At 32.0% G+C, this 13,547-nt stretch overlaps 3 protein-coding genes across 3 annotated transcripts in view; 2 read left to right on the top strand and 1 right to left on the bottom strand.

Annotated features, from left to right (window-relative positions):
- The window catches only part of hwt (SH2 domain-containing adapter heavyweight), a 166,377-nt gene that overhangs the window by 136,356 nt on the left and 16,474 nt on the right, over nucleotides 1-13,547 (bottom strand). The window lies entirely within an intron of this gene.
- LOC146539518 (uncharacterized) lies at nucleotides 3,991-7,668 on the top strand. The gene is made up of 4 exons (XM_085208282.1): nucleotides 3,991-4,132; nucleotides 4,437-5,200; nucleotides 6,041-6,250; nucleotides 7,162-7,668. The coding sequence occupies exons 1-4, from the start codon at nucleotides 4,124-4,126 to the stop codon at nucleotides 7,418-7,420; spliced, it is 1,242 nt and encodes a 413-aa protein (XP_085064408.1). The 5' UTR covers nucleotides 3,991-4,123; the 3' UTR covers nucleotides 7,421-7,668.
- Nucleotides 8,726-11,859, top strand: LOC146539517 (uncharacterized). Its single transcript, XM_085208280.1, has 4 exons — nucleotides 8,726-8,798; nucleotides 8,883-9,607; nucleotides 9,691-9,903; nucleotides 9,981-11,859. The coding sequence occupies exons 1-4, from the start codon at nucleotides 8,790-8,792 to the stop codon at nucleotides 11,761-11,763; spliced, it is 2,730 nt and encodes a 909-aa protein (XP_085064406.1). The 5' UTR covers nucleotides 8,726-8,789; the 3' UTR covers nucleotides 11,764-11,859.

Genomic DNA, 13,547 nt, shown 5'->3' with positions numbered 1-13,547 from the left:
TTGGTTCCGAGCTTCCCTCTGCCTTTCCTGTTATGTGCAGTATACAGCATGAAGATAAAAAACAAGAAAATATAAATAACTAGCGGCCCGCTCGCGGTTTCACCCGCGTGAACTATGTTATTATTAATTTCTGTCTCCATGACTACGTCCTAGTGACGTCTATGCAAAATTTGAGACTCCTAGCATTTGTAGTAACGAAGTTTCAAACAAACTTTCAACCCCAAAAACAACCCCTTAGAAGTCGAATATTGCAAATTCCCGTCTTAGCGAGCACCTACGTCCTATAAGTAACTCCTATGCAAAATTTGAGATTCCTAGCACATGTAGTGTCTGAGATTTCGTGATGAGTGAGTGACCTTTCGATTTTATATATATAGATAGAAGATAGATATAGATAATAATAATTTCTTCAACAAATTTTATATTCATTCTAGCAATAATTATTATAAAACTATTCTTCCAACAACACGAATTACAATTAATTTCTAAACTAATAGAATTAAAAAAAGATTCATATACATCACGATTTAAATCAATTAAATCATCACAGCCTTACAATAACTCGTCGCAATGACATCACCCGCCATTCCCACGGTGCCCCCTCTCCCCAATAATGGGCTGATGAATTTGGAAGTGTCTCATGCAAATTTTATAAATGGATTCGTCTTCGATATGAAGCCTTGTTTTATTGGTAAGATATAAATCCACTTAAGGGTAAGATAAACATAAAATCGAATTATATCCTTCATTAAAAACATTATTTGGAGTTCTTTTGAGAGTAAATCTTCTTTAAATATTTATTTATACGTAGGTAAGTTATTCACACGATTTTAGTTTGCAAATGTTGGTACTAATTAGTAAAATTTTAGTTCATGTTGCTAAAGCATTGCATTAGCTTTGCAAAGAATTTTCGTTCATATTTTTAATATTTATATTTATCTTCATATTGAAGCTTTTGATTCTGTAGCGCAGTGGCGCAAAAGTGTGACTGTAGATACAATGGTTGTGGGTTCGATTTTCACTCAGAAGAATTAATTTCATTTCCTCATTCTCATAATAAGACCGCGTTGAGTTGAAAAATTGACTGAAAAAGGAGAATCGAATGTCTTAATGTATAATAATAATAGTACCAATAATATTGGACTAAGACCACAATGTTGGCTCTATTTCGTACAGTTTTACGGCATTTGTCTTCAGATTAGCTCTATGTTCATTTGTTTGAACTTCAACACAAAACTGCTTGGAAAAGTCTATCTATACTATCTATCTATACTAATATAATAAAGCGGAAGAGTTTGTTTGTTTGTTTGTTTGAACGCTAAGATCTCTGGATCTACTGGTCCGATTTACTTTGTTTTTGTTTTGTATGAAAGCTGCATTCTTCAGAAGTGCTATAGGCTATATAACATTACATTACACATATATACTAATAAATTAAAATACTTTCTAATTTGACATGCAATTTATTCTGCAATGTTAATAACAACCGTCGTTGCTAAGCACCGGTTTGCAAAGTTTCTTTGTTGTTTTAAGAAAACGTCACCCAAAATGAACTTATATTTTGATATTCATCCTTATAAAAATAAATATATTATATTATATTTAATAAATATTCTTATAGTTCAAGCAGGCGTAGCCGCGTCCGGGTTCGCTAGTTATGAATAAAGAGTATATAGAATTTCAATTGAACAAAATCTTAATTTTTTTTAAGTTCCAGCAGTTTATGGCAAAAGCGTCATGTGATATATCTTTTACTTATTCTAAACTCGTGTACAGAATATACAAACATATAGGAAGTTGAACATTCTTGCCGGGCTTTAAGTTATTTTTCTAATCTGTGTTAACTATCAAACTCACGCATCTCGTTGATGTTATATGTAAAGGTATGCAAGTATATAATGTATATAAAATCATAAAATTCACATACATATGATTTAGAACTACAAAGACCAAATGTACCTGCACGATTATTTAAAAATGTACTAACTTTATTAAACTACTAGCGTACGCGCGCAGCTTCGCTTGCTTATTAGGGGTAAATTCTAATAAACCAAGAAACACGTGTTCCATGAAATATTTTTAAGAGTCTCAATTTCAAATCTTATAAAAATCAGTGGCGATTTAGAGATTTTTCATACAAACTTTCAACCCCTTATTTGCACCCCTAGGGGATGAATTAAAATAAAACACCTGCACGAATATTTCAAAATTTACTAACTACATTAAACTATAACTTGGGTTTAGTCTAGATGTCAAAGTTAGAAGATCACGTGTAAAACTATATTGAAATCTGAAAATTATTATCTTTTCTCACTAAGCAAAATACGGCAGAATCAATTTAATACGCAGAATCAATATAAAACATATGCTCGTAATATTAATAAAAGTATTAAAAAATCAATAATTATAATCAATTTCGTAAAATTGAAAATCGTTTACACCTTAAGCTTTGTAACAAAAATACAAGATTTTAAATTATATCAAGAATATCTGTAGCCTAATATCAAAAGTGTAATTCAATATAACAATTTAAACATCGACCGTAAAAACAAAATCCAGTTCGATGAAGTTATATATAATCAAAATCAGCTTCACGCTGTATCCCGCACACAGCAGAGTCAGCAGAGGGAAAACCTAGTGTTAAAACACTTCGCTCCCCATTTTCCACCGATCTCTGGAGGCATTGCGTGTCGAAGGTGGCGGAATTTAAGGCCCCGCTTTGCTTCGACACCAGAGCGAAGAAATGAAAATATTAATTAATATTATTAAATATTTAGTTTTCTGGAGTAGGAATTGAACCCCCAACCTATCGCATTTTCAGGCACTTTGACCCCTGCGCTTGGGGGTGGCCAGTAGTAGCGCAGGGGTGCGTTTGGCACCCCTGCGCTACTACTGGCCTCGACCGTCATAATACAAAATTATATAATCCAGTTCGAAGAAGTTCGAATGTTCGGATCTTTAAAATATATTCGAACAGCACTTAGTTCAATGACAATGTTTTTATATAAATACAAGTAGTTCGTTACATTATGACATACAGATCTATCATCGCTTTTTTGTGTATGAAATGATTTGAAACATAAATCACTGGACAATTATATCAGACGACTTGGTTTTTTTTTATTACTTTTTAATATTAGTGCTCTATGTAAAGAATTCATAAATAAAAAAAATATATATAAAAAACGATATAAATACTCGTTACTCTTATTGTATTATAGATATTCTATTCGTATTTTTTTTTTGAGACTCAAACTGTGTAACTATTCAAATAATTATAGGTTAGATGAATTTTATACCAGTAATCTTTCATATTACATCACTAGCGACATAGTTTAACACTGTATCTCGTACATGGCAGTGTCGGCAGAGGGAACCTAGGAACCTCGTGTCACTCTGTTCTCAGTAAAACAATTCCGTTACCTATTTTCCACCGTTAAGTGGCGGAATTCAATGACGCACTTTGCCTCGTTTCCAGAGCGATGAAATTAAAATATAAAATATTGCATTTCCTCGAGTGGGAATCGAACCTACAACCTGTCGCGTTTACTCTCGCACGTTTGTGTCTATGCGCCACGACTGGCCTCAACTTATTAGTAACTTATTTTTGCTTATAATGTTTTAAAAGTCCTCTACATCCTATTAGTTCAATTTACAACAGCTAAATTTGGATACTTGTTAAATAAAATCTAAACAAACGCTATTAACTCATGCAACTTTTATGAATGACTGTACAACTTTACTATTCATTCATAGAATATTGTAGTACTCTTCATTTACATAAGTTGTTTAAAAATGACCATATCAAAATTAACTACAGTATAATTTATTAACCTTTATTCCAAAAACGATTTATTATAATCATACAAATATATTTTTTATTGATACTACTTCACATTTTCAATTTATTAATATTAAGTTCCATTCAAAATTATTTAAGGTTGACTAAGTGCACCCTAAATTCAAATCTCTAATCGAGGACAACAGAAGTGAGGTCATCGCGCACCGCGTACGCCGAGATGCGCATACGCATAAGGACGCAGGATCTTTTTCCTATAAAAATGTGCCGAGACCCCTTGTGGGCACAGTTTCGATCAGAACGCGGACTTGGAAGGACATCAAGATGAAGCTGGTGAGTCCTTGGAGCTTCAATTTTGTGTAGTGGCTAAATATGTGCTGAAGTGTTATTGAAATATAAAAGCTCTTTGGAAATTAATAAAAAATCAGTTTAAGTGAATAAGTCCTTATTGAAAGTGTGATGATGCTAATTATTCGTGTATTTTTTATATATATTTAGTAATATTATAAATAAATTTAGTGTTTTGTAAAAATAATGTTTATTAATATAAACATTTTTAAAGATTTTTTATAATGTATCTACATTCTGCTTCAGCTTTAAAATATTAACAAGCGATCTTTTTTTCTGTTATTTGCAGCTTTTCGTTCTTAGCGTCACTCTAGCCCTCTCGTTAGCAGATGAAATTGAGACCAATCCTCAGGCAGTAGAAGACCTCGAAACGTCAGCATCAGTTATAGCTCCAAGATCACAAGATTACAACTTACCAATTGCAAACAATTACAATAATGTTCCAAATAGTGTTGCTCCAAAGCTCTGGAATCCTCCCTCAAATTACGATTCTGTAAAAACCGCAGTTCCTTCAGCATCTGTCAGAAATTACTATGCATCCGAAAGCAACTATAATCAACCGGAAAGTGGTTACAGCAACCAATATAATAACAATTACAATCAAAACAATCAAAATTCTTGGAACAATCCTCAACCAAGCCAACCATCTAACAATTGGTCGCAAAACAATGGATGGAACAATCAGCAAAATCCCCAAAATAATGTATGGAATAATCAACAGAAGCCTCAAAACAGTGGGTGGAATAATCAGCAGAAGCCTCAAGACAATGGATGGAATAATCAGCAAAACGCTTGGAACCAACAAAACTCATGGAACCAACAAGGCAGTTCGCAAAATGTTGGTGCACAAAACAATTGGAATAAACCACAGAATGGTGGCTCACAGAATTCCTGGAACAAGCCGCAAAACTCAGGGTCTCAAAACAACTGGAACGCAGGAAACAACCAAAATAACTTGAACCAAAACGTGCCCTCATCATCCAGCACAACAACTCCAGTCCCAGTTATTAAAAACGAACAAATTTTAGGTGATAATGGAAGCTATAAATATGAGTAAGTACCTAAAATTACATTTTTCTAAACTTAATAAGCTTTAAAATCCAATTAATTATATTAAAAAGGTGCCGATATTCCTATGCCATTAATCTAAAGACTTTTGTTACCTGAACTTGGTTTGCTCAAGGCTAAACCGAGATGGTCTTTTTAACGCTCCTTATCGAGATAGCTTGACCCTCCTCCAAGTTAATTTATTGAACGCACTTTAAATTTGAAGAAGATAACCCGTTCAACCAAACGTATAATGTAATTTCAATACTCAAATCTTATTTATATAAGCTAAAAAATATACCTTCAATATAAATTTTCAAATTCTAAGTATTTTTTAAGTTTTAACAAAATTTAATTCACAATTTTATATTCCTATAAACTTTTACTTTAAATCTGTTTTGCTATGATAATATAATTAATTTTCTTTTCTTCATATGCTGACTGATTTACAATACATTTATATGCTAATTTTAGGTGTAAAATATGCCAATCGATTGTCAATAAAAATATCCAATTTAAACCGTAACGGTGAACCCACTAACACCATATTTTTGACGCAAAATGGACTATAGAACCTGTTATTTTATTGCCTTATAACAGTATAGAGATATCGTACCTAAAATTTTGCATAATTAGATACATCCTAAAGCAGATTTCCATAATTTTGGCAAACCCACGCCTTAATGGTTATACAATAAATATTTTTTCCCGTTAATAAACAAAATTATTTCCGGTAAAGAACAAGTTTAAATGATACTAAAAATAGCAATACATTATGTTAAAAAATGCCTAATATATACAATTAGCAAAAATATTATATATGTAAATAAATGTATGATTTCTTAGGTACGAAATTGCTGATGGAACTCACGTCAGTGAAGAAGGCTACGCCACCAATGTTAACAACGAAGAGAGCATCGTGAAAAAGGGTTTCTATTCCTTCACTGGCGCTGACGGCAAGGTCTACACTGTAACTTATTGGGCTGATGATACTGGTTTTCACGCTGAGGGCGACCACTTGCCTAAGCCTCATCCCATCCCACCAGCGATTCAAGCGTAAGTTATGACTTTATGCAAATATGATCATCTCCATACATACATGAGGCCGTCGTGACGCAAGTGCACAGGGATGTGACGGTAACCCGTCGGTAGTGGGTTCAATCCTCACTCGGAGGAATGAATTATTATTTATTAATATTTTCATTTCTTCGCTTTAGCATCAAGGCAATAACACTCAACACACAATGCCTTGAATAAGTCGGCGGAAAGTGAGGAAACGAGTGTCTTTACTTTATTTCCCTCTACTTAACCTGCTATATGCGGGAAACAGCGAGAAGCTAAGTTATTTCTTTTAACATATATACATAAATAATAATAATTAAAAAAATATACTTAGACATTATAAATAATTAATCAGTGCGGCTTTTGCTAATTGCTATCTCTGTATCTGTCAACGAAATTAATTATTTGCTATAAAAAAATCGCAATAGCTTATTTTAAATGTGCACGATCCGATGATAAAAAAAAATATTTTCGAAACGAAGCGAACAAAATTTGCACAGTGAAAAAAATAAAATAAACTTTTTACATGCGAAACTTGAGGATGCTAACAACGTCAATTCTAAACAAAGCTTGTGAAAAATAAAACAATTGTAACTTTTTGTTGCAGAAAAGAATTATTATAAGAAATATGTAAATATTTTTATTTTTAACAATATAAGGAAACGTATGTATTATATACTTCTAAGCACGTGTAAGCAAATCGTGAATTATTTTAATACAACATGTGAAAAAGGGATTCAGTTCAAAAATTAAATAGAACTTTCTGAAATCAAAATGTGATAATTTTTTTAAACTGGTTATAATATTTTAACTTCCATAAAATACTGTGATGCATATTTTATTAAGATTGTTTATATACTATAATATAAATATATGTGAAAATAAATATTAATCATAATTTACAGATCAATTGACCAGAACGCTAAGGAAGAAGCAGCAAAGGCAGAGGAAGAGAAGAAAAAGCAGCAACAACAACAACAGCAGCAGCAACAACAAAACATCTACTACCCTCAAGGTCAAGAGCCTCCAAAGCCTTTGGCCCCACAACAACCTATTCAACCAACCCCTCAACCTGTCTACCCTCAACAGGTTTACTACCCCCCACAGCAAACGTACTATCCTCCCCAAGATAACTACTACCCTCCTCAGTCATACGGCAAATAATTTCAGTTAATTAACTGAAAAAGCCAATTTTAGACGAATTTCTAAATACTCCAAGCGATTTTACGATACGAGTTATTACCACTAATGTGATATATAAATAAATATACATATAAAATAAGATGTTTTCGGCAGTTATCCCTATCACGATTAGAATTGTGATTTTGATTACTGTAAGTTTGAGAAACTGTGGAAACTCTTTACAGTGTGATTTACTTGTAATACATTTTTAATAAATACTTAAGTAATAATATGTGTTTTAATACATACCTTTTGCTTATTAATCTCTCTTAGTTATAAACTAGAAACATACCTGAAACAAAAAATAATAATTTACATTAAACCTTAACCTTAGTCCTTAGTACCTTATTGAGAGCGACAAGAATAAAACCAGTTTATTCGGACATTGACATTTTTTTCAAAGACTGTAATATAAATCGCATCACTTCTATTATCGTTTTATTTTGTATACAAGGTCTTTGTATCACAGTTAGAAACATTTGACAAATAAGGAGATTTCGTTTAAGCATTTTTCTGTATCCTACTTATTTTTAGGGATAGAATACCTCAAAAAAAAAATGGAACCCCTATAAGATCACTTTGTCGTATCGTATCGTCTGTCTAGCATGGATTTTAAGATCGTGTGATCCCGTGACATAGAAAATATTAGCACAATTAAAAGATTTATGCTTACATTTTATTGCATGTTGTATGAAATTAGCCGTAAAAAAAACGATAGGGTACTTCTTGTACAATTATGAAATTTGGCAAGAAATGAGAACTTGCTGTACAAATAAAGGATAAATATAACTAGTGAACAGTTATAAATATTTATAGAAAAAAAAAATAACAAATTTATAGATAATTGCAGTTCATTTCATATAACATATATCATCATACTTCATTCGATAGCTGAAGTTTGTCAATTTAGTACAGAACCCTCGGAATGCGAATCGGATTCGCGTTTGACCGTTGTTTTACATAGCACGAGTTTCGTCTCTAAATAGTCTTAAAAAAGTCGCGGTAACTTCGTTTATTCCACAAGCTAGCTATATACAAGTATGTACATAAAAAAAAATATATATTTTCATATATTTGATGTTGTATAATTTTAAAGCGCTATAACTGCGAAATATCTTTAATGTAATTAATACAAAGTTAACAGTATTCAGTGCACACCTACAAAACTATGATACGAGACAAGAGAAACCAAGAATGCTCTTGAACGATATTTTCACGAATCGCTACACACATAATCGCGTGTGTATAAATATATGCGGAATTCATTTTCATTACCAGTTTATTTTCTATTAATGCAACGACGTGACGTTAAATTAGTGTTCTTCAAAAATTGGTAACAGCTTCAGACACAATGAAGCTGGTGGGTGAAAGTGTTTTTGTGAATTTGGATTTTTCTAAACATTTCATGTTGTAAGTTAACATAATATTTTTTTAAATGTTTCAGATATCATTCAGCACAGTCATAGTGTGCTTAACCGTTACAGTGAACTGTCAAAATAGTCGAGAAGAAAGTTTTCCATTTTCAGTCCAATTTCAAACACCAAACTCTCTTCTACACTCCTCAGATAGTTCTATTTACTTACCACCAGAGTCTCACACTCCAATACCTTATTATGCACTGAACAATATGAACAAACTACCATTTCAGTTCTTGCCTAGCACTGCTTCAAAAGCTCCATCATTTTATCCTACGTCATTTCCAATTATTCTGTCATCAACTTTAAAATCCGTTTATGATGATGAAGATGACGACAAGGAAATCGATGAGCCTCAACCTATTCGTCGTCGATTAGTAAACATTAGACCAAATCCACCAGCTAACACTAATAACTCTTCAGCTTCCCGTCAAAAAAATGACGTGCAAATTAATCCGAAAGTCCCGAACTATTCAATGGCTGAAAAAAGATTTGACTTCAAATCGTCGAACATCGTGTCTGATGCTAAAACACTCCCTCAAAGTTCCACGAAACCAGCTGCTCGGAGAATGATTATAACAAGTGAATTACAAAAGATTGATCATGGAGTTGATCAAGAGAAAGCTAATTCCATGCACACCATGCAATACATTCAAGCTGCACCTGGTATTTATGTTTCTTCTACAACAGAACCCGCAATACCTATACTCCGATTATCCAATGAAATGGACTTAGATGGAAGCTTCAGCTACGAGTAAGTTATTGTATATAATACTTACGTATAATGTAATTTACATTTTGGTTTATTACATTTAATGGTAATTCAAAATCTTCCAGAGCTCTAGGAGCGGACCAAACTCATTATGTACAACATAGTCACATGGAAAATATGGGAACGGATAAAGAGGAACAAGTAGTAGAAGGATCATACTCTTATGTGGGTGATGACGGAAAAACTTACACAGTTCATTATGTAGCTGATGCAAATGGATATAGAGCTAGCGGTGACCATCTACCTGTACCACCTCCAATACCAGAAATAATACAAAGGTAAGGAGAAATATCATAGCTATTATTACATTTTATTGAATTTACTTTACTTTAACCGTAATATATTTTCTTTTCAGAGCCGTTCAGTATAATTTGGCCGAAGAAGCAAAAAAACCACCACATCTAAAATCGTCATGGGAAAATGATGAAAAAGAATATGACCTAGGAGAAGAAAGTCGACATAATGCTTATCACATCCCTCCTCCGCGTAGTTTATTTACAGGAAGAACACCTGAAGCGTTTTCGTTTGGATTTTCTCAAGCATCCTCACCAAATTTATTAAAAACAGTAAATTTACAACCTCCAATAAAAACTAATGTAGATAGTAATGCAGAACAATATAAAGCAAAATCCAACAATATAGCAACACCCATTTCTCCTCAAATAACTTTTCTAGCTTCACAAGGTGCTCATAATCCTTCTATTCAACCTCAGCCTCACTATACAAAATCTGTTAGTATTGAAAAACCATCCTTACCTCAGCTAATGAACTACGAAGCTCAAATGAAGGAGCCTGAGCAAGAAGCAAATAAATCCTTATGGAGATGGCAATATGGAATAAATTCGAATATAAATGATGCTACAAACAAAAACTCTATATCTCGTTCTTCTAGTGGAAGTGACGATGTATACATAAATTTTTCCGATTTGACACCTTCACAATATAAAGAAATTATGCAGTCACAAATACTAGGTAAAAACATAGTAGAATCCAACACAATTGAACGAAGTACTGAAGTTCAATACTCATCACCTCTTTACAATAATGACAATATGAACATACAACATGAAAAGATAAATAATATTATGACAGAAAAATACCAAACATATACATCTACTGAAAGGAACAACCAAGATTCTTACGAGGGTGATAAATTTCATAGGGGAAACTCAAATTTGTATCCTGAATTAATTACAACTTACAATTTTACACCACAAAGCCAAGTAGCAACGCAAACCTATAATGTAGAAGATACATCATTCGAACCTACTCGAAGAAACATTGAAAGTGAAAGCGCTACAAAAAATTACACCTCAATGTACAAAAATTATTACCAAAACAATAATTATATCAGAAATGACTATCATTCATCACCAGAAATTATAATTAAACAACATCAACCTCTATCATCCACTATGGCCCCTTTAAACAATAATGAACAGTATGAAATGAGACCAGATGAACAAAATAATTTTAAGCCTCTGGAAATTGATACTGAAAATGTATGGAAGCGTGAGTCCACAACTACTGAAACGCCTATAGAGAATATTGTAAAAGATAACATTTTCTTAAGAAATTTGTTTAAAGTAAATGACAATGACAATAGCAATTCAAAAGTAGATAGTGAAAAAATTCAAAATATTCCCACGAAGCCAGAACGAACTATCGACAATACGCCTAAATTTAATTTATATGAACGTCCTCGTCCTCAGAACGAGTTCAGCCATATAAAGCCAAAACCTTTTGATTTAAGCGATGTCCTTAACTACGTAGCAATGAAAAATCATTTTGAATCGATAAAAACTAAACCCAAAGCTAAACCAACTAATAACTTTAACTACAACTTTGATGTAAGAGACACGTCCCTACATTACATGCCAAGTCAAAATAATAATGAAAATCGTGATATAATTAAAGACAATAGTGAGAATCACCTGTTAAATAACGAACAACAAAAAGAAATGCCTGGGCTTATCAAAACTTACAAAGTTCTGCAACGTCGTAAGAATTTAGAACAAAAAAGTTCCTATTTACCAGAACCTCAAAGAAATATAAAAGCGTTCCATACACAAAACTTACCACCGTTGGGAAGAGCAGGTCCCTCCATGAAAAGCTACATGCCCCCAACATATTCATAGGAAATATCACTGTGATTGTAATTTTGTAAATATTTCCATACTGCATTTATTAGATTTAGTGGTTAAGTTTTACATTAAAATATATTACAAATAAAACTTTTATTTTGACACCAATTTAACGCTAAATATACAAACAAGTAAATCAATTTTGGTTGATAGAGAATTGTTAAGTCATTAAGATTGTTGTATATGAAAAGGCCTAGACAGGATGAGACCGTCTGACATCAGAGGAAATAGGGGGTTCTGTGAAAAGACGACGGAACTTAAATAATATCCTTAAAACACCCATTATTGTTGCGGCAGTCCAATTATTTTTCACGTTAAGTGATATGCTCTTACAAATGATGAAAATATGCCTTTCAAAATTTTACGATTTTTTTTATATTAATTGAGCTATTGCCAGTATATTTTAAAAGTAGTAAATATGAATACTTAAAAATCTTGAAATATATTTTTACAAGATTTGAAGCTGCAACCCTCGCGTACTACAAAAATATTATTTTCAATTTTCAATAATCCTCACAAGCAATAAGAAGTAAGCCGAGAGATTCTATTCAATTACTTCAAGATATAATCTGACGGAGAACTCCTTCAATAAGATATCGCGTGCCTCTGAGATCTCGCTGTCTGAACTGAAAGCGTGACAAAAGAAAAGTTTCTATGAACGCTTCAACTCGTCTTGTAATTAGATATTTTAGCGTCATTGTTAATAATATTTCTTTTATTATTTCTTATTATGATATAAGTAATAATTTATTTTATTATAATCATTATAGATTTAGTATTTAAACAAAATTCATAGTAGGTAAATATAGACATACGTGTCTAAGAAAACTATTGAATAGCAATACTTTGCTTACATTACATACATTAGTATATTTATGAAATAAATGATAAAAATCACTTCATATACCATTGTAAATGAAAAACAAAGATTCTGATTTAAATGTAAATTCCCTAATGATAAAACTATAAAATTTATTATAAGCAAAAAGGATTCAAATGTTCCTAAATATAAATAAAACAAAAGGAAGGGTAATACATCAAAGAAACGGATGCACGCCCAAAAAATGATAAAAATAATAAGCTAAAAGTTACTAAATAAAATACAAGTTTACAGTAAAACCTTTAGTTATGTTATAATGAATTTAAACCTTATATTTTCTAAAATACGACTTCAATTCATTAAATGTATAAGTAATTAAAGGAATTCTCGTCATTAGACATTGAAGGATGTTTTATAGCGTAGGGGACCGCTTCAAAGGGAATATTTTATTGTTAACGAAATAAAATACTATAATGCCTTGTAATAACATGCGTTTAGAAATCTATCTTGTATTAGTATTGGGAGAGGGTCAATAAAGTTGTTCCTTTTTTGTTAAAAAAAAACCACTTCTTAAAGAACATTTTAGTTTTTTTTGCTTTATATTAGTATACATAATAAAATTTCACATAAGTAATTTGGATTATCATTTTAATATATTTTCTCTATACATATATTTAAGCATGTTCTCGTGTTAATCTATATATATAAAAGGACTTGTCCTCACTGACTGAGGTAAGACGCACGCACAGCCGTAACCGCTGTGCGTAGAAACCTGAAATTTGGACAGATGTTTACTTTCGTAATCTGGACATCCACTAAGAAGGGATTTTGAAAAATTTTAACCCTAAAGGGGTGAAATAGGGGTTCAAAGTTTGTATGGAAAAAAAATTGAATCGGCACCGATTTTAATAAAATTTGAAATTTAGATTTTTAAAAGTATTTAATTGAACACGTGTTT

Source organism: Heliconius melpomene, chromosome 4 (genome assembly GCF_056956725.1).
Source record: "Heliconius melpomene rosina isolate 202511_hmr_F chromosome 4, ASM5695672v1, whole genome shotgun sequence".
NCBI lineage: Eukaryota > Metazoa > Arthropoda > Insecta > Lepidoptera > Nymphalidae > Heliconius > Heliconius melpomene.
The sequence above is the reverse complement of the archived record's forward strand: the minus strand, read 5'-3'. Positions and strand labels throughout refer to the sequence as shown.

Bases quoted from the DNA above. Each gene is read 5' to 3' on its own strand.
- LOC146539518 (XM_085208282.1), top strand. The intron at 5,201-6,040 runs GTAAGTACCTAA...ATGATTTCTTAG, and splicing joins AATGGAAGCTATAAATATGA to GTACGAAATTGCTGATGGAA. The intron at 6,251-7,161 runs GTAAGTTATGAC...CATAATTTACAG, and splicing joins ATCCCACCAGCGATTCAAGC to ATCAATTGACCAGAACGCTA.
- LOC146539517 (XM_085208280.1), top strand. The intron at 9,608-9,690 runs GTAAGTTATTGT...AAAATCTTCCAG, and splicing joins GATGGAAGCTTCAGCTACGA to AGCTCTAGGAGCGGACCAAA. The intron at 9,904-9,980 runs GTAAGGAGAAAT...TTTTCTTTTCAG, and splicing joins ATACCAGAAATAATACAAAG to AGCCGTTCAGTATAATTTGG.